At 38.7% G+C, this 21,639-nt stretch overlaps 1 protein-coding gene across 27 annotated transcripts in view; it reads left to right on the plus strand.

The window, feature by feature from the left end:
• The window catches only part of ESRRG (estrogen related receptor gamma), a 372,262-nt gene that overhangs the window by 232,511 nt on the left and 118,112 nt on the right, over positions 1 to 21,639 (plus strand). For all 27 annotated transcript variants that reach the window (XM_074537074.1, XM_074537062.1, XM_074537057.1 and 24 more), the window contains one exon: positions 16,577 to 16,992. In XM_074537074.1, coding sequence (XP_074393175.1) covers positions 16,590 to 16,992 — 403 coding nt within the window. In that variant the 5' untranslated portion in view covers positions 16,577 to 16,589. The remainder of the gene's footprint in view (positions 1 to 16,576; positions 16,993 to 21,639) is intronic.

Here is a 21,639-nt window from a genome sequence, read left to right on the forward strand (position 1 = left end):
AGGTTTAAGTGAGGGGAAAGTAGTGTCTTCTCCCTGTACTTTCTCTTGGCACAGTTTGAATGTCACATTGCGTGCTCAAAGAAAGCACTGCTTTCAGTTTAGATCAAAAATAGCTGATTTTTATGTACTGGTTGAGAACAGGGTATCTTCCATTGACTTAGGGTTCCTGGTGCTCCAAGTCTTTTAAAAATACGGTTCTGTTAAACACTGCAAATAAGCATTTTTTCCTGTTCTATATCTCGAGGACACATATTTCAAGTGTAGAATGTCGGGGGTTTTTCTATCAGAAGGTGAAGAAGCTGCTTCTTAATGAAACAATAACTTTTGGGACTATATGCTGAAAAGCTTGCCTGCCCAAGTCACTTGATATAGACAGTACATTTCCTGGCAAAGTACTTAAAGGAAGGGGTTAAAGGATAATAAACTCTTTCCAGCTGGCCAGGTTCACTTGCATCTTGTGAAACAAATATTTAGATTTTCCCAGTTCAGAAAAGAATAAATTTTAACAAGTACTATAATTAATTGTCTTGTGTTGGCTTTTCCCCCCCCATTTTTGCTGGGTTTTGTTTGCTTGGAGTTTTCATCGGTTTGAAGACCTAAAGTCATTCTGACCTATGTTCAGAATTCTTTCTTGTGTTTCATGGCCTTTGAGAGTAATTTTTTTAAAAAGTACCTAAACCAGGAATGTTTCAGCAGGTAAAAGATTACATGCAAGGTATGGAATTCTGTATTTGCCTGTAAATTCATAATTTTTCATCTAAACATTCTTTACTGACAGCTCACAAGTCATTCAGAGTTGTACAGAGCTTCCATCTTTTAATATTGAGGCCTTGTAGTATTAATATGCCTATTTACAGCATTATTAATTATGTAGCAATTCTTAGCATTTATGTTGCTATTTGATTGCATTCCATAAATGCTGCTGTTATCCTGCTTGTGAGTGAGTCATGTTGTTATATGCATTTTTCACATGTTGGTATTTGGGGAGGTGAAGTCAGTATTTTGCTGAGGGAATAAAGGGTGAGAAGTCCCTTTATTCCCTCAAGTCCCTGTCTTGATGCCTGAATTCTCTCGTCCTTGGCACTCAGAACTTTGTTGCAGAGGATATTGTAGATATCTCATTGGAGAGTATAATCATGTTGTAAGGATCACATATCTGTTGTCTTGGTGGAGTGATTCTTTCAGCAAAAGGATGATTTACCATCATACTTCTTCAGAGTGTTGGAATAATGACAAAAATCCTACATTGATATTACTAACTTTTGCTAAAAATAACACATCTGGCTAATTTAAATTTAAATTTTAAACAACTTTAGTTTCTATTAACATAAAGAGAGGTTGTTATCCTTGTTCTTGTTTATACTTGTTGGCAGTCCCTGAGTGAAGGTAGATCTGGGAGAGCAGGGCAGAGGGAGAAAGGTTAAATGGCAGAGGAGTTGAATTGCTTTAGTGACAGATTGTCTCCAGAAAGGCATTGAGTTGTTTTAAGGATTAGTTTGGGAAAACTTGAGTTGAATGCACTTCTCTTCTGTGCATATATTGCATTCCTAATGCTGCCAGTCACTTATTTTTCATAAAAAACAAAATTTACTTTCCAGAATGAGATTAGAGAGCACTGGGGAAATGTTAAAAAGCCAAGTGAAGAATCATGTCATCAGCTGCAACACTGGTTGGACTATTACCTGTGCTGTTTTATTGTGAGATTCTTAAAACACTGGAGCAGATTATTAAAACAGTATATGTTTTACTCTTACATTATGATAATAATAACACCAGAGAAATGTTGCAGAAGTTATTCTCAGTGATCTAAGGGGAAAAATGTCATTTCTCAGTCAAACCCTTACCAAGTTCTTTATGAATGTCTGTGTGTTCCCAGAGGAGATCTGGCATTGCTGGCAGGTAGTTCTTACAGGGAGAGTCTGCATCCTATCAGCGGGTCTGAGGCGTTTTGTGCTGGAGAAGCCGCGCCATATGAGCTGGGAGCGCGGGCGGCTGTGCGCACAGTCCCTCTCCGGAAAAAACGCGCTCAATCTGTTTCAGACGAGTTCCCTGAAAGATGGGTTAAATCAACTGATTGAGCTGATTTTCTCTCTTGAGGTGATATTTTATTTATATGATAAAATGCTTGGAAAGTGATTAATTTGTCAGGGGAACATCTTGTTACTGTAAATTTGCCGAATGTGTAATAAAATTGCCATAACATAGATGGGAAAATGAAGATCTTTTAAATTGAAATAACTGAGCAGTCTGCCTACATTTTCAGCACTTAAAATTAACTTGGTTAAATTTCTTTGTCATTTTTACCCCTGGAAAAATGCAGGCTGGGGAAGATTAGTGGCAAATGAGTGGTGTGTTTGTGTGTGGTGCAGGTGGAGGATACAGGAACAGGCTCTGTAGTTTTCCTTCTGCATCGCAAGGATCTGATAGATTTATGGAACTTCTGCCACAGACTGAGTGAATTTTAAAAAATTAAAATATACAGGATACTCCTTCCCAGCAGCAGAGATTTTAAGAATAGGGGACCTTTGTGGGCACAAACCTGAAGTCATTAAGATGTATATAAAATAGTGCTTTTGTGCCACTTTGTGCAGGATTGCTTTCGAATGAGAGCTAAATAGTGTAATACCCTTCTTAAGTCTCTTCATTGCAGTCTCATATTATAGGGAATATAACTCAGATTATCTAGGGGTATACTTGAAAAGGAAAAGGAAGGAATACATTCCCTGGGCCTGCATTGCAGTGTGTAACAAGTGAAAATAGCATTAGTGAAGGAACAGTGCCTTTTATTTGTACATTTTACTACTGCCTGTCCATTTGTCCAGCAGAATGAGCCACTTATCATGCTTCCATGTTTTTCCCTTACAACATAAAGAATTATGAGAGAAAAATTCAATTTTTTGTGTCCTTGTATGACAGCTGGAGTGGATACTGTGGTCATTTGGATTAAAAACATATCCATCAACCACAAGCTGACAGATTATTATTATGTCTTCTTTGAATATATGAATTTTATCCCTACATGTTGGAAGTGTAAGAATGGGAACTTTTTATATAAATAATTATCCTGGTAGTGATGTACTGCATATGGTTGCCATATTTTTTCACTTTTACAGCATTCTTGGCCTTATCACCCATAACATAAATCTCAGGCTCTCATATTTAATGCAACCTGTAGGATAACCATGCCTGTATAATGTACAGTCAGCCAATCCCACATCGTCATTTGGCTATCATTATTTGTTGTTCTATGACGGATGTTTCAGTTGATGTCCCGTTTTGGATTTTACAGAATGATGCAGCCATCCAGGGATAGATGAGAGTGGCCTCTTTTAGGTGTTCATGCTGATCTCCATGAGCACCCTCAGTTTATTAAGCTTCCAACTATAGGCAGTTAAAGTCTTGAGTATATTGGTGTTATCTTGGTTGCTCATAATTTATTTTTCAGAACACCAGGCTATTCATTCCATGAGGCAATAGTAATACAGAGATTTACTGTTAGAGCCTCTACTGTGTTAAGAACTGGGGAAGAAGTGAAGCAGATTTGGTGGATGTTCTAAGCAAATACTTAGTGAAATGGTTCTTGTTCCAGATCTTGGTTCCATCATGGGGAAAAAATCTGATTCCCAATCTGGTAAAATCATCATTTAATGCCATCCTGTTAACTGATCAAGGCTGGTCCTTGGTTTGATGAGCATCCTGAACTTGAGCTGAAACTGGTGAGGCACAAAACTTCTTTGGATGAGATGCATTCTGTTTGAATTTGCTGGTGGAGTGCCACAGTAAATGTGTGGCACAGGCCATAGGCCTTTCTTCAGGCCAGTGTTCCTTTCACTGCTTACCCAAGGACAGTCCGCTTAAACAGAACTTTTAGCTCTACTAGAAATAAATATTTGATCTAGACCTAATACTGGTGAAATAACTGAAGCAAATATGTCATTAAAATACAGCTGAGGTTTGCAGCATGCAATGTGGAGTAATTAATGCTGATCTGTTCAGGTAAAGCTTTTCTTGGACAAGCCTCTGACAGACATTTTCCAGAAGAGATGGCCACAGGTGAAGCATGTAATGATTGCAGTGTATTGATACAGGTGCTTTATAATTGCAAGTAGCAATATCCCTGTTGAACATGTTATAATTGAGCAGGTACATATTTGTTACTTTAGATGATTTTCCTGGAATATGCCGAATTTCTTTCTTCTCTTTGTGACTCCCACCAAAGAAAAGGCAAAAATTAAGAGAGTGAAAACAATATCAGGGCTTTGTGAGAAGCTTATCCTGGAAACTTCTGGAGTCATGCAAACATTTTAGAAGTGAAAGCCTTTGCTTCCTGACCTTTGCTGCAGATACCAGAGGCAAATCTCTGACATGTAAACCCAGTGGCATAGATAGTTTTGAATTGCACACAGTAATATGTGAAGAACAGGGAACTGTGAAAAGCCAAAGGTTTATTTATTTATTTCTAAAAATCTGTAATCACACATTAAAATCCAAGATAGACTAGAAAAGACTTAAACAGTATAGGTTTTGCTTCTATAAATTCTCTGATTTATCTCAATGTGTGATGAATTTGGTCATCAGTACCACACCCAAGTAACAATCTCAGCCATTTGTTCAATCTGTTTCTATTTCCAGTGCTTCCAGAGTCAAGATAGTTCAACAAAGAATAAGTAGAGTTCAATGGAAGAGTTTTTTTTTTCTTCTTAGAGTTTTCACTTAAAACTGTTACAGGGCTTCATGGTGTAGAAATAGAAATGTTGTGTGTTAACAGAGTTCATATCACTCCAGTGCTTTAGTTCAAGTAAATAAATAGGCTGCTGTGCTCTCCAAGTCCTTGCATGTCAGTGTGGTTTTCTTTGAGTGCAGTAGGTTATGGTAATCCACATGCATCTTGTGTATCAAGAGTATCAGGACCTTAGACCCTCTGAAATCACAGGCTGGGTTAGGGAATAACACCATTAGCTGGTATAAATTTGCAGAGCTTCAGAATTGCTGGGTCTGTTCCCCTGTACCCAAGGTTTTGACCCACAATGAACGGCAGATGTGCTGTATTTGGAACAAATTTAATTTTGTTTTTCTGGCTACTATTTCCATTAAAATAACAAACCCAGCACTGTTATAAGATTACCCAGACAATTTAAGCACTTTGAGAATCGAGCAGAGAGGAGGAGTCTTCTTCAGAATTCATGCTCATCTTTAGAACTGACGTCTCTGTTCATGGCTGTTTCACAGCAGTGGAAAAATTTGTTTAGGCAAAGAATAGTGGATTTTTTTAATGCATTCCTCTTTCATGTAATGAAAACTAGTACTCCCTTTCGCATTTTGTAGAAAAAAAGATATTCTGATAAATTGTATTTGAGAAGTATCTGATAAATACTTTATCAAAGTATTTATTTTCCTAGTATTGTCTGCCTGTTTCATTTCAAATCCTTAAAAGACTCCCCACCCAACCATAAAACCTTGGGCTATTCACAACTACGCATTGCTCACACATTACCCTGTGTGCTGGCTAGTTCTGTTCTTGCCATAGGCTTTATATTTGGAAAGGCTTCACATGAAGAAATTTGGATTAATTTAACAGAAAAATAAACATTTTAAATTAGGAGTAAGAGGAAATTTAATTAAGTTTTCCATTTAGGAAAAAAACCCCTTATATATTTCAAAACAACAAAGGTCCCATTTTGGAGGTGGAAGGTAAGTTCCCTTCTCAGACATAAATATTCAGACTTCCAAAGCGTGTTTTAATCAAAGACATAGAAAACAAGCAAAATGTACTGGATTGGAACTCTCCCAAACCATGACAGGTTTCCTGTGCCCTGATGTTGTTCTGTTGAGCAGTTTTAGACAACTCTTCACCTTTCTGTGTTTTGTTTTGTACATCTGTAGGAGTGAGATAGGGGTACTCTCTGGAAATATATTAAAATTAGTAAGCTACAGATCATTATTAATAAATGGTACCATAGCATTATGATTAGAAATATCTGCCTAGGTCCTTTTCCTTGCTTGTATATTGATTTCAAGTGATCTGGTCAGAGAGCTCTGTGTGGGAACCAGGAAAGCTGAGTCCACCCCAGACCCAGTAGCTGAGGGACTCCCTGTCTGAGAGCACTCAGCCACAGAAAAGGCCTGGTCCCCTATTTCGTTTTCAAGTCCTGCAAAAGTGATTGGGATTTCTGTCATCCTAACATAGCTAAAAGTAAGACTGTGGCACTCTAGAGACTGTTTTAAACCACTTTAATTTTTTTTTTTTACCTTTCAGGTTTCCTACAGATATTTTCATCTCATAATTTGAAAGGAATGTTTTCTCCCTCCTAGAATCTTACATCTCACTCCTTTTAGTTTCTTTATCAAAAATACAGTTTCAGGCTTTCAATATGAGACCATGACAAAGTGATTTTATAGCCAGTACTGAAAGTGACTAAACTTGACAACAATTGTATTTTATGACAACCACTGCTTTCATGTCCACAGCCTACTTTCCCATCATCAGCCGTGATTTTTCCCCCCCTTTTTTTCTCTCCCCTCCTCCCCCCATGACTCTTTTCAAATCTGAGCAATTCTGTATCTCTGTGCTGACTGAAAACAAATCCTTTTACCAGGAGTGCATTTTAATGGCAGCATGCTTCACTTAAGTCACCAGAACCTAAACTGTATAATATTCAATTTTTTATCAACCCGGGACCAAAGCTTTTTCTTGAGAGCGATGTTCATAAGAGTAGTGGAAGAATTAGTATTACAGAACTAAACCAGATTAGGAGGGAATGTGAATTAGATTTGGTAACAGATGGTGCCGTGGAAATTAAAGGTGCTTTGCGAATGGAAGCGACAGCAGCTTGCCTCTTTTCCTCTCCTGTCTCTCTCTTTCATGCGCTTGATAGACGGGTATAAATCACAACAATCCCGTCTTGACAGCCAATTTCGAGAATTTGATCTGGTTAAAGACATGGCTTTCCTGCTCCACTCACTGAAACTGGCTGCTATTTTATTTTTATACAGCGCCTTGTCATATTTAGGAAAGTGGAATCACCTGCCTCTCTTTAATGAAATTTTCTTTAATTACAGTTTTAGCTCTTTAGTGTTAATTACTTTTCCATTCAGCCTGAATTCTTGGGCTGTCTCTTAGGGATGTATTTCTCTCCCCCACCCTACCTCCTTGCGCTATTCACGCATATGCTTTCATTTTTCTAAAGATGCTTTTCATTGTTGGAAGTTGTTGTCAGATCCATTGTAATTAGATCCTAATTATCAAAATCATCATTATTGTGTAGGAAGAGGAAGCATTGTAAACAACTGTTAAAGTTATAGGATCTTGTTTGACAGAGCAGGAACCTTTCAGGATATACTTGAATAATGAGCATAGAAAAAGCCCTGCTGAAAACTCTGGGAAACAAAAAGATCTGGAGAGCAAACTCTGTCCTTGGAAGGAAAATGTACCCAGGTTATCTCTCCATATCAATTCCTCCTAGTCTAATCCCATATTTTTTCAGAAAAGATCAGAAAAAAATTACCCTGTTTCAGTTTGCTTATGTAAATGTTCAACTTTGCTCCTCTCATTCAGGTTCCAGATACAAAAATCACTTTCTTGATGTGTGTCAGGATTGACTTATGGTTGCCTTACTACAATTACTTTTTTGTGTATAAGGCAGCAAGTGTAAGTGAAGGGACTGCTGCTGTGATGCATGGAGATGTGGAAATGCTGCTGCCATACACTGAAAGTCCTCAGAGTGAAAGAGAAAAATAATGGACTGTATCTAAAAGAAAAAAAAAAATAAAACCCTCTCAAACTAGGAGAAGATTCGTAGAGCTGGCAACTAACAGTTGGTAGAAATAAAGCTTCCTACTGGCAGTCAAATCAAATGTAGTAACAACTCAACGACTCCCTGCTGCTTGCTGACAGCGTGGTGTAACACACTGGGACAAACATTCACTTAAACACTGATTGCAGGAAACCGCCATCCCCCCTCGCCAAGCGGCGTTCTGGTTCGTGTGCGAGCGCACACGTGTGTGCAGGGCTGTGCAAATCCAGGCCGTGTGGCGGGGAGGGCAGCGCGGCCTGGGCGCCGGCTGGCTGAGGGGGTGGGACCAGGATCTCTGGCTCTCTAAGTTCTCGTCCTCCGTCTTCTAAGGCGCTCACTCGCTGCTACTATTTCTGGTGCGTTCTCTCTAATCGGTTCTCCAATTTAACAGAGCCTGGCGTGCAAATTATAATTCTTGTGCTGTAAATCTGCAGAAAATCGGTGAGGGAGCTGGGTGGGGAGACAGGTACACGGTGTGCACACACCTACACTCTGCCTTTCAGCCATGGAACAAAACTGCTGCCAGAAATTGTAAAAAATGCCATGATGCAAACTTTGACTCTCTCTTGAGACTGAAGGCATTTTTTTGTCTTCTTTTTCCTTTTGGAAAGTGATGAATGACAGCTGTGTCTCTCTGATCTGTAGTACTGGCTTTCTGACTGGTGCAAGTAAGTGCTTTTGATGCTGTAATCATTTCAAAATAATCCCTCTTTAGAAAGCCTGTTATGTTCTTGAATGAATCTTTACTTACTTTTGTAGTTTTTTATTTTTATCTCTTGAAGTAGCTGAACGTAGCATTTAATTTTCTTTTGCTCATTCAGCTGATTTCCCTTAGTAAAAAGAATCCTCACAATTAATAGCTGACTCCTTCACACTTTACCATGTCCTATGGGAGCTGGAGACATCAGGTGGATTCCACCTGATACCGCTGAAATACAACCACACACAGAATGATGCTTCATCACAGAAAAGCACTTCTTAAACAGAGTTTTTGCTGTCTTACAGCATGTGACATGAATTGTTGGTCTGCATTTGGACTAATAAAATCTTACTCTTCCTGATCAGTTTACTGATTTACATATGATGAGGCTTGGCCATCATTGTCACATGACAGTCTTTTTGATTGGAACTTTTTGGGTATGGGAATTCTCCTTGTGTGAGTTGGTGCAGATCTCAACTCTCCTTGTGCTGCAGAGCTGGCTCTTTTCAGGGATGTTTAGTACTGTAACAACCACAATAAAAAAGTATATATAGAATATTAGGCTAAAAGTCAGTAAATGAGAGATGATGAGTCTGAGGTATTACAGTGGTAGGATTGTAGCTTCAAACAGCAGCCATGTTCTAGCTGTAAAAATGTTAAAGGCACAGGAAAAAAATGTTAGAGATGCACTGAAAACAAAGTAGGTATATGAAGTATTCCCCAAGGTTTATGTTGTATCAGGACCATAATATATACACAAAACCCAATAGATTTCCTCTGTGTTTAACTTTGAGGCATTATAGAATGATTTTGTTTTGAAGTGCTATCTCCCTGTGTTGCTTTCTCTTCAATATTTTCCTCTTTTTGTTTTAACGTACTTGAAAACTATATCACTAAGGCATACTGAAAAAGGTATCTTTTCCTACTTAAGACATGACATCCATGTATGTAGGCAAATCTTTTCTGCAGGAAACTTTTTTTGGTGATGGCCTGCCTAGTAGCAGTACGTAACAGCTAATAGGACATTTTCTGCATAAAGCACATGCAAAAATTAAGGTCAGTAGTGCAGTTTCTATATGTGTTTTTATCTTTTGCCTTTCAGTTATAGGTTTTGTTTGTTTGTTTGTGTCAGTGTGTTGCAGTGACATGTATTGGGTACAGTGGACAACTGTGCCACTGAGAGCTGGCACCTTTTCAGATGCTGGTGTTTTGGCTCTTGGCTCAAAGGTGTGAGGTCTTAAGTATTATTCCTCATTTTTATTCCTAAAAGAGTATACCTGATGTAAAGAATAATAATTTTTCAGTTTGAAAAGATTTAAATTATGTTGCCTCTAAGTGCTTCAGCTTTTAAATTCAGAAGAGTTATGTTATAGTCTGTCAAACCATAGGATCTGTATGCTGCAGAGCCTGTGCGTGTCTGAGGATACATTTAATTAAACCAGCATTAGTGCATCTATACAGACTTATTAAAACACTTAGTTTGTCTCAATAATATTGATTAAATAGCAGTAGTTTGTTTAATCTAAGTGTATTTTTGCTATTACTACATTACTTCCAAGTAATCAGGGTAATAGTCATCATCAGTGAAATATCACGTTAGTTATGAAGTAATGCCATAAGAATTGATTTAGACTTGGCAGGAAAGGAAGGCTTTCTGTCATATAGTGCCAAAGCCTGATTTGGACTATTAGAATGAGAGTTTTACACATAATTTCTGTTCATATAAACAGGGTGTGTTTTATAGGCTTATAGGTTATTCCATACTCCCAAGTATCCATTATATCAAGGAACACCTCAGACAGTTAATTATGCAAAACATCATGTAAGTAATTACACAGTATTATTATGCATTTAACAGTTTTATTGATTTGCCAGTTGCTCACTTACAGTATTTAGAGCTATAAACAAGAGATGCTCACCCTCAGTTGAAATAGATCCAAGGAAATGAGCTAAAGATAAATGACACTAGTATGCATTGTTGCATCAGATGTAATCCTTAAACGTAGGAGCTGTCAACAGTGATAATTTGCAACACATTGGGGTATCTCAGGATCATTTCCTTCTTGTTAACAAAGTTTATCAACCAGGAAGCATGGGGAATCAACTTGAAATAGAATGGGAGGCAATAATGAATATTTATATATGGTGGGTGAGTAGGTTTAAATAATTCCTCCTCATTTTTGGGGGGTCTGTAGTAGTTGCAAGTCAGCCACTTGAACATTTTGCTTTTTTAAAAGCACCACAGAAAACAAAGTGCAGCCTCCTAGATGAGGTCTGAAGGGTGTGAGATAATGGTTTGTTTGGCTTGTTCTCTTGAGCTAAAGACGAGCACACAGTAGTGCAGGCTTGCGCTGCTTCGTGTGCAGGAAGTGCTTCAGCAGAGCTCGGGTAGGTGGCATACGGAGCAACAGCAACTGTTTGGGAGGCTGGATCCTCTGTCAGCAGCCATCAGCCAGCTCAGGCCACTGCTGGGAACAACACGATGGCTTCAAGCATTGCTCCTTCTCTTCCGGCTGCTACTGGCTTTGGCAGCTGCTCTGGAAGGAGCCACTGGCTTGCTCTGCTTTTCCTTACCAAGGTGAAGTGGGCATGTTTCAAGACAACATAAAAGAAAGAGGAAATTGCAAAAAGCAATGAAACATTCAGCATTTCTTAACAACCCACGAAACCCCCCAAAAAACCCCACCAAACCACATCTCTTCTGTTTTGCATTGGGTACTCCTTACTATGTGGTTGTACATGCGTGTTGATTATTAAAGACCTTGAGCCTAATAACAGTTTTGTTTGTGTGTGCATAGGACAAGATTAGCAATACTTTGTGATTAATAATCTCATCCACTAGGTTAACCAAGCAGGCCTTACCGTATTTCTTATTAAAAGAAGAAATCCTTTCTTTTCCTTCCTCCAACTAAGCCAGTGCACCTTAATGCAATGATGATATGTTAGACCCAGCAGTTGTCAAAGCATCGTATTACTGTGATGCCATAATGACACCCTGTCTCTGTAAAGTAGTCATGTTTTCTCAAATCACACGTTGCACCGTTGATTTCTGACATGACACTTCATTCAGTCACTTTCCTTTTCTTTGGCGTCTCCATTCTCTGACAATAGCAGCTGGTGCCCATTTTCCTACTAAGTGATTCACATTTTACCACTTTACTAGAGTGCAATTAGCTGAAGCAGAAAAAAAGTGCTCAGTGTAAAGCAGCTTGGCTGAAATTGTTACTCAGCTCTTTAACAGGACCTGGTGAGTGTCTTGAGGTGTTGTCGTGGGTGTCGGTGCGAGAAGCAATGTTTTGGTTTCTTTGCACACAAATGTTTTTTTTTTTCTCTGTTACAGTCAGGGAAACCGATTATGGGAATTCACTGGAACACGCTGGCTTTTTTTTTGTCTGCTGATTTTAGTATAGACCTGCAAAATGATACGGAAAGTAAGCACAGGATTTAGAAGGAAATGTGGTATTTATAGTCAAAGCAAGGATCTGGCTTCCATTCCTGACTGCTGCAGACTTACTGTGTCACTTAGACAAAGAGATTCTTTAATGCATTGGCTGTCACAGTTAAGGTCTGAGGATAGCAAGACCTTTTTGGTAGACATCCATGTGAGAGGAAGGTATTGGAGGAAAATCAGATGGGTGGTGCTGTTAGTGTGAAAAGTACCTAGGTGTGCATAATAACACCTGCCTTGCTGATGCTCCTACGTAGTAGCCGTCATTACAAATGCAAACTGCTAACAACCTATTCTGATATTTATGGAAGTAGGGCAGTTCTCTCCCCAAGAAAAGAAAATACTTTATGTGTAGGTAGAAGTGGACTTCATTGTTGCTCTGCAGTAAAAGTGGTCACTTTAATTCTTGTAGTTAATTATTACTGCCACAGATCTCACCAGTGTGGCTCTGAAATAGCAAGTGATGCTGTAAGCAGAGCTTTTCCTTCTTGAAAAACAAATGTGAAATGTGTTCATGGATTATGAAGTATTGGCATGTTGTTTTGACCTCCTTTGTGTATTGGTAATAAGGGAGATGAGGGAAAAGTAAATTTGTGAACTGGTTATATATATAGATGGAATATAAAGAGCTCCCAGTAGCTGGAATGAGGCTTTCTTTCTTAAGGCTATATACTGTAATCAGATGCAGTTAATTTTTGCATTCCACTTGTATATTGATACTGATTTAGCCAGTGTCAGCACTGTCAATATCATTAGTAATGTGGCAGGTAGATGGAAATATGAATGTGATTGCATTAATAAATTCTTAATATATTCAGCCTTTCATAAGCACATAGCATTACAATTTATTCACTATTGTTTAAGATCATTTTAAAGAAGAAGTTGCCTATTGCTGTGCTCTGTCAATGTATCTTTCTGCCAGCAGATCCTGGCTTCAGGTCTTTCTTAAATGAAGAAGTTTTGAAGTAAATTTAGTGTAGACATGAAGAGTTAATGCTGTATATTGCATATTAGCCATGGCTTGCAGCACCCTATGTGTTTTCTCTTGTATTTGGTCATGAAAATGCTTCTAGAGCCTGTTGTCGCTTTTCCTGAGGGTACTAAAAGGAAAGTTTACCTGAGATTTCCCACTTTTTAGAAAACTTATTTCAGAACAGCCCACCACAAATGGAACTGCCATTTATTTGACTTAAAATCTAGTAAAGAAAAAAAACAACCCCACCATGGCTTTAAAATAAATACTGTACGTTTTTATATGACACATGTTATTTCTATTCATAAACCTTAACTAAATTTAGATTTTTATTAATCCAATGTGACCTAAAAATTTTGCATTAACAGCACAATGTGGAATTGGGCTTATTCTCTTTGAATGCAGATAAAGCCATCATCTTGAAAATAGCTCTTTCTGACAAAAAGGTGTTCTTTTGAAATAAAGTCTTATTCACTACATTCCTCTTAGAGTTAATGTGAATTTTAGTGCCTCTAATTTTAGATTGAAGTGAGGTCTAGAATAAAACCCACTGGCTGACAATTGAATTTATAGATAGTTGTGAATATTTCAGGCTTGAATAATAGAGCTGTAGAATTTCAGACACAGAGAGGAAGAGAGAATTAAACTCCAACTGTAGTTTTACACTATAATGCAATGGTGTCTAGGAATTCTTCAGTGTAACGAGCTAAGTAGTAATTAGGAGGGAACTGAGGGAGGGATTTTACAGAGATCTAGCTTAGGCATTATTCCAAGTGTTCAGCATGATAATTTGATGGTGGTCACACCTGCCATCCGTTTTAGATGGCTCTTGAATTACTTTTGTTCAGAAGTGGTGCAGGAAGGAAGGAGTGAAAGCCGTAGGTGTCTGTTGCCCACCCACAGGCAGTACCCAGCCTTGTCTGTGTTTCACCTCCTGGGGACTGGGAAAGTTTCTGTTCTCAGAGTCAGGCGCTGTTGGTTTTGCTTTTCCCTGGAATCGTTAACGTTTTAGCCGTGTTTACGCTTTGCCAGCGCGCACCAGTCCGGTCTGTGCTGTTGAAGCTGGTGCCAAAAGCAGCTCTGCCTTGGTCAGTACCAGAACCTGCCACTTCAGAGCCATCAGCAGGCTGGTTTAGCACTGTGATCAGATTTTAGTGCTTGTTAGAACTGAGGTGGTATTTTGGTTCGGACTGCTTGGACTGGGAGATAGCCGCTTCTGTACTGGCCAAAACAACATGCAGTTGAGCAGCTAATTAATTACACATGGGGCTTTTTTTTCAGGAATGGGAAGGGTGACATTCGGGCTCATTATTGCACAAATTAGATTAGAAAATTGTCAATGGAAGTTTCATACAACAGTGTGCCATCAAGCTGGTTATGACAGGCAGTGACTCCTAGTGCTGTATTTTGAGACTTTACATGTGGAGTCTGGGCAGAAGGGAGGTGGAAAAAGAACAGAGTACGTGTTTAGTCAATAAAAAGATCTTAGTGTGTAGAAAAATAATATTAAAAAATCAGTTGGTAAAATGTGGAAGTTAATTGATAATCTTAATCACAGCTGTATAAAATTCAGTGTCAGTGCAAGGGGAGAGAGAGACAGAGAGACACCATGTTTTAGTACCCTAATAACTTCTTACTCTAGTCTAAGATTGTAATGTATGTGCGAGCGGTCCAGTAATTATAAGGTAATAAGTGGAGTGGTGGTGTAAGTGCTCTAAATTAAAAGGAATTCGCAGAGCTGCTGTAAGTCAGAGCCGACCCGCTTTCTTTCAAACGTTGACTTGAGAAAAGTGCTTAGCCCAGAGTGCAAGTAGAAAGACAAGAGAGAGCTATCTATTAATTACAGCGCTCATTAACAGTGACGGCTACAAGGCAGCAGATGCAGAAGAAAAGGCACACGCTAGTGCAGGCTGGCAAGGGGATTTCCCCCCCTCCAGTTCTTGAGGAAAGGACAACACAAGCAGGTGGTCCACTGTAATAAGATATTTTCACGGCTTTAACCTTCCCATTTCCTTGGTTTATTTGCTGACACCAGATAGCTTGCTCCTTCCACCTCCCCAAATAAGCCCTGATTTTAAGTTTATGTGGTAACATTTCTGTACATCAATCTGGCTGTTTTCCAAATATGCACATTAGTTGTTTTCAGTGGAATTTTACAGTAAAAATCACAACAATTGAGAAGTCTAAATAAAATCCAGGGGCACTGATTTTAGGGCGAATCTCATCTTAAACACTTGTCTTGACTGATGGGTCAGGCTCTTATCTCCATTACCCCCATTGGGAAGGAAGCCAGCTCTTTTGATTTATGTCTTTTTTCCATTGGTGAATTTGATTCCAGATATTGAAGTAGAAATTGATAAAAAATTTTTATTCTTAAATAAAAAGAAGTGGAAAAATGAAGGCAAGATCTCAAAAATTACTTCAAAAAATTACATCAGTCAAATTGTCTGGCCTTAACATATTTGCTTTGAAAACACAAATTCCAGGTGGTCTTACAGGATAGTTGCTTTTCTGCAGTTAGTGTTTCTAAAGAAATGTTCATAGCTATGATCTGACTTTGGTAGCTTCTGAGAGTACTGTCAGGAAAATGCGGGATAGGCCATTTGCTACTGTGGTCTCATAATCACAGCTGGAGAAAACGAAGATAATATCTGAATCAGAGCTTTCTAATTATTATTTTTGTCCTTTGTTCATCCCAAAATATGTTAATAGTAAAAAACTTGGGGATGGAAATAGACTCCTGCCTGTAGAAAGCACTAATATGTTGGATCAGATATTGTGTAGTTTTATTTCAGATGCTTAATTCTGAAACTGTGAGAACTGAGAAGAAAAAAAATTTTACTTTCTGAAAGACAAAACTTATATGTAAAATTTCCTCTAATACATGTTTTTAATCCAAGAATGGATCACATAAAATGTCAGATCCTATAGAGCTGTAGATATATGGGATAGTGCTGTAGTTATTACTGGTTAGTCTGAGGATAATGGCTAGAAAGTAATTGCAGCCACAGCTGATGAATCATTTCACTTAGATTTTGTGAAAATGGAGTTCAGCTGTAATTATTTGTTAGAGTACCCCGTTGATGTGCTACTTCCTTACTAAATAGCTGTATCTATAATAAAGCAGTATTAATGAAGAAAAAAAAAGATTGCAAGGGACCTGCTCTTCAGTTCTTGAATCAGATCAATAGATAATGGATATGTGTTTTAGTTAAGTGTCTTGACAAATATTAATTACAGAGCAGAGCATTTATGTGATCAAACTTGAAAATATTTGTTTCTGATAATGGTGGAATTTACAAAAAGAAAGTAGAAATGGAAAATTGAAGACATTTAATAGCCAGGCCATCTATTAGGAATTATAAAATTTTTTACTTGGTTGATGACAAATTCAGAATTTAGAGTTGATGTGAAGTTGACATGTAGCCTAGAGGGCAGGTGGAGGGAACAGCAGAAGGATTTGGTCTCTTTAAAGTTTTTGTTTACTGCCTGTCTGAAGCTTTGACAAAGCTCTGTCATGCCCTTATGCTGATTACCTTCATGTAGAACAAGAAGTATTGACTAATGAATGAATGATGTGCAGTCCCTAACCCTTCCAGAGCAGCCTTAAAGAGCACTGTCTTTAATACACACATTCTTCTTTCTCTCTCTCCCCTCTGCAGGCTTCTCTGCAGAATGTCAAGCAAAGATCGACACATTGATTCCAGCTGTTCGTCGTACATCAAGACGGAACCGTCGAGCCCCGCCTCCCTGACGGACAGCATCAACCACCACAGCCCCGGTGGCTCCTCCGACGCCAGCGGGAGCTACAGTTCCACCATGAATGGCCATCAGAACGGGCTGGACTCGCCTCCCCTCTACCCCTCGGCCACGGGGCTGGGCGGCAACGGGCCCGTCAGGAAGCGGTACGATGACTGCTCCAGCACCATCGCCGAAGACTCACAGACCAAGTGTGAATACATGCTGAACTCCATGCCCAAGAGACTGTGCTTGGTGTGCGGCGACATTGCGTCAGGGTACCACTACGGAGTGGCCTCCTGCGAGGCCTGCAAGGCTTTCTTCAAGAGGACGATTCAAGGTTGGTTGCTTGTTGATCTCACTTTCTTTTGCTCAGAATGAAAATGCATGGTCTTTGCTGAAGCCTGTTAGCACTTCAGACCATGCCTTTTCATTCTCTGTACTGCTTGGTCCTACAGATGTTGCTCTTGAAGAAGCCCCTTTGGGCTTCTTTGGGAGTTCTGTCTTTCACATGCCATGTTTATTTTGATTCCAGAAACTGGAAAAGCGCTGGAGCTAACCAGTGGATGTTCAGATTTGTTTTCTCTGAGAGTTTTTCTGGATTCCCATAAATGATTGTTGCAAAGAAAGAGGAGCATTTTCTGAAGGTTGTCGTGGACGCCTCTTGAACACTCCCTGTGGCTGGCACACAGGATTGTGCTCGTGTGTTGCTCCTAGTACACCACTACTGTACTTAAATTGTTACAGAAATCTAGTTTATATTTGTTAAAGAAACGGTGCATGTGGAATTGGAACAAAAATGCAGTGGTGTAGTGCTTTGTGCATATCAGTGTATTGATAACTGGTCTTTCAGCCACTATATACAATGACCTTAAATGAGTTTGTCAAATAACTGTAAGATCACGTTCTAAGGAGAGTAAGCTGGCAGCTTTTGGTCTCTGCTCAGTATTTTTTACTAATCTGCTCTTGATACGTATTACAAATATGCCACATATTTTGGCATAAATTAGTACAAATGGGAGAATTTGCATGACTGCTTCTTCTAGCTTCTGAACCTATGGAGACAAAATAACCTTCTACTTTGATTTAGATATCATCCGTTCCAGTAAAATTGAAGGTGCTTTATTTAAAGAACATGAGGCCAAGCTTGGCCTGTGCAGGAATATAGTGTCACATTAAATTAAACTCAGACTTCAGAGACTAAAATTAGGTTGCTAAGTCCAAATTTAAGCTCCTCAATAAAACCTGCTTGATTTTCATACATGTTGAGCACCTGAAATTCTCAGGAAAGGCAATGCAATCTGGTGATATACTTTGCTTTTTAAGAATGAACATAAAGTGAGCTTTAGTTTGTAATTTCACATACCCCAAATTAAAAACATTTGGTCTTAAGTATAGTGCTTCCATATTTAATGTAAAATTAGTAAGAAAAAATAATGAATGTTAATTTGATTTATATATTGCTGAGGCAGTGGCCATTTTATTCTTCTGTCTTCCATTTTGCTGCTGGGAAGATTTGGGCCTTTTACCAGCATGAAGTGCCCATTTTATGAGGGACATACAGACACTAAAAAGAAACATTATACTTCAGTTGTTCTAATGGAGCTGAATGTTACACTATTGGCAACCAGTAAACAAAGATTCTCAATGGTAGCCTGGGTTTATATGTAAAATAAGCACACATACAGAGACAATTTGCTCATTTCAAGTCTCTGTATTGGAAAAAAGTAGAAAGAAATAAAATAAAGAAGAGGTAGGTGATTTCACTTGACCTTCAAGAACATTTTCAGAAAAGCTCAAAAAATGTTTCTATTGAAGCAATTTGTATTTTTTGGTTGCTAAACTTCAAGCACCAATTTCAACTAGCCACTCTGTTTTTATAAATGGTCTTTAATTGCTGTGTAATAGCTGTCCTACAGGACTGAATTGATGCACGATTATTTTAGTTGCATTTTGAGCACTGAAAAAACTGCTACAGAAACAAAACCTGATTGAAGTGTTGACTTCTGGCAGTAATAGGTAACTGCAATTTTACACCACACCACAGACAGAAAGTTTCTGGGCATGGGAGCACAAGGCAGAGACGTCATCCTCCAGATTAGCAACCTGGACTTGGCCACGCAGCTCAAGTTAGAACTGGCAGCTGTGCAAAAAGTCTCAGTGCGGCTGGAGCACGAGCTGCATCAGCAGGTGACAGTGCTGTGGAGACAAAAAAAATGCAGCAGGGCAAAACCAAGCATTGAAAAGAAAAGCCATAATGAAGGAACTAAGAATAGGAAGTACGTTACCCATCATAATGTCATGGCAGCATCTTTAGCAATGGTCCTGACTACATGGCACAAATACTGAGTTTTCAGGTGCCATCCAAAGTAATGGGAGCTACTTGGGTGAATCAAACAATGGGTTTTGGTAGGTGACAAAATGTCTAAAAGAAAAAATGGGCCTCCTCATGATTTGAATGGGAAAATTCTACCTTTAGGCTTGCATGAAGAATAATTCCCCCGAGGTTTTTTGTTCTAATTGATAGAATTTAGTTCCAGTGCTCTGGAGGTCATTCTTCCCTGCATTGTTTCATTTCCTTGTTCATATAATGTTCCTTCTCTCTCTCTCTCTCTCTCTGCTCATTTTTAAAATGAGTTTGCTGCTGCATTACTGCAACTAAGAAAACAGGAAAACAGAAATAAGTGCAACAGGCTTTGAAATACAGAATAGAAAACCAGACTGCTTGAAGTGTCAAATATTATAACTGTGCATATGTAGGAAGTATGTAGCATGTTTCATCTCAAAGAATTGCTTATTTTAAATGCTAATAGCTTAATTGTGATGGGTACTTTATTATAGATGCAATGAAAAAGAACATAGGACTTCCCAAACCTTTGTTGATCATTCATCAGTTTACTAAATTAGGTCAGACCTGTAGATCCTCAGTGCTATTCCTGTTGAAATCATGGGCACAACTGCCCTGACTTCAGGGAGAGGAAGGCTGAGCTGATAAAGTCAGATTATGAAGCACATCCTGTGTTCGTGTAAGGCCTGATGTCCTTTCCACGGAGTCAGTGGGAATCTTTCCATTCCGGAGGAGTCTCTTGAGGTCTCGGCAGGTGGAGGCCGCCGGCAGCTGCTCAGAGAGCCAGCACAGTTATTCTGCACCACAAGCATCTCACACAAGAGAGAAGCCTCACAGGGCACCCAGCAGCTCCTACACAAGGCAAATACCGCCCTAATGTAGAGAGTACACCTGTTTTTAAGGGTAATGGAGATTGTCATTCCCTTTCCAATTTAGCAGTTTAGTCTAAAAAACATCCAGCCTCCTGCAATCAATTCCTGCTCATTTCCTTAAACGTTAAGAAATTAAAAGAACCCTGTTTTGATGTGTAAGAATGAGTAATTTTGTCTTTTTAGAATATATATTTTTAACATAGCCCAAAAATACATTTGCAGTTTTGGTAAAGTGTGCATAATTATGATAAAAATCAATAATATTAGAAAAAAATAGAAACAAGCAATTTCCTGGCTAAAAAAATTAAAGAGAACAAATCCACCAAAAACGAGCTCAATATATAAAATTGATGTCTTCTTAGGTCATAGTAGAATGCAGTGATGTTCTACCCATTTTGTGAGATGTAAGGTATGGAGGAACTGGATGTTCTCTCTGCTCAGCCTAGCACTCACTCAGCTGCAGCTCTCAGTTTGCTTCTGGGGTAATTTACATGGTGGCTGATTGCAAGTGTCTCACAGAAATACACACACAGCCAAATCTTCCCAAAATTGGCTTAACATCAGGGATGGTAGAAAATAGCAACATCTAAAAATAGTTACAGGTCTATTGATTTTTAGGGTCTCTTCACAGTTTTTGCTGTGCGCTGTATTATCTTGAAAACTCTGAGCTTTCATTAAAAGAAAGAGGGGGGAAAAAAAAGAATTTTCATTTGTCAGCTGGGTGCAAACTCTTGTGTTCAACACAGAGCTCTTGTACTTGCCAGATATTTTGTAGTGAATATTTATTGTAAATATATTTCTCATAATTATTTGGTCAGTTATCATGTATACTACTAAGTACACAAATATTTCGGCAGGTGGATTGAACTGGTATTCTTGCTTTCCGGAGAGGGCTGAGATGATAGGACTTACAGGTTCAAAGACAGATTATTATCCTGTTTTATGTTAGCTTTTATATCTCTAAATAATGGCCTGCATCTAGAAGACTTTCGTCCTCCCTTTTTCCAAATTGTCCAGACTGTTGTCTTTGGACTCTTTAAACTAGCCTGAAAAGACAGTGTGTAAAGCCTGCACATTCCTCCTAAGGCTTCTCACAAAAGTCTCAGATCTTACTTATTTCCTTGGATATTGTTTGAATTTTCCCCACAAAAGCTAACCATTTTGCATTCAGTAGTCTTTGTTCTTGAATTTTTACTTTTTGTTTTGTGTTTTTTTTTTTTTATATGTTTATTTTTTGATGAAAAATTGCTGGATCAGCAGTAGTGAGGCATCAATGTTATGTGTGTACACAGGGTGAGTAAAGCAGTAGTTGGTAAGAGTAGCCCTGCAGTCAGACCCTCCTGTGTCATCACTCCATCCCTGAGAGCTGCTGCCTGTCTATGTCTCCTAACACAAACAGGAAATACTCTATCCTTGAAATGCTGTTGTCTTCTGCCATCTCATTATGTGCTGCTCAGCTAAGAGCCTTCAGCTCTACAGTTCTGCAGGGATGTTCCTGTTGTCTTCAAAGCCTGCCCAAATTGCTTTGTACTTTGTTCAGCTCTTTGGTTACTCAAAGTTGTTTTTAATCCCTCTCGTGTTCAGGTTTTTCAGCCCTCTTGAGAGTGTTGACCCATTATTGAGGCAGTTTGAACTGTAAATATACAAACACTTTACAGTAAATACATTTTTATTTTTCTATCAGGAAGTTGTAATCAAGAAAGATAGAACTAGATATGTACATTCAGATAAGGCAACGTAAAGTTTGATTTGAAGTTGCACGTGACTG

This window comes from Zonotrichia albicollis, chromosome 3, assembly GCF_047830755.1.
Source record: "Zonotrichia albicollis isolate bZonAlb1 chromosome 3, bZonAlb1.hap1, whole genome shotgun sequence".
NCBI classification, from domain to species: domain Eukaryota; kingdom Metazoa; phylum Chordata; class Aves; order Passeriformes; family Passerellidae; genus Zonotrichia; species Zonotrichia albicollis.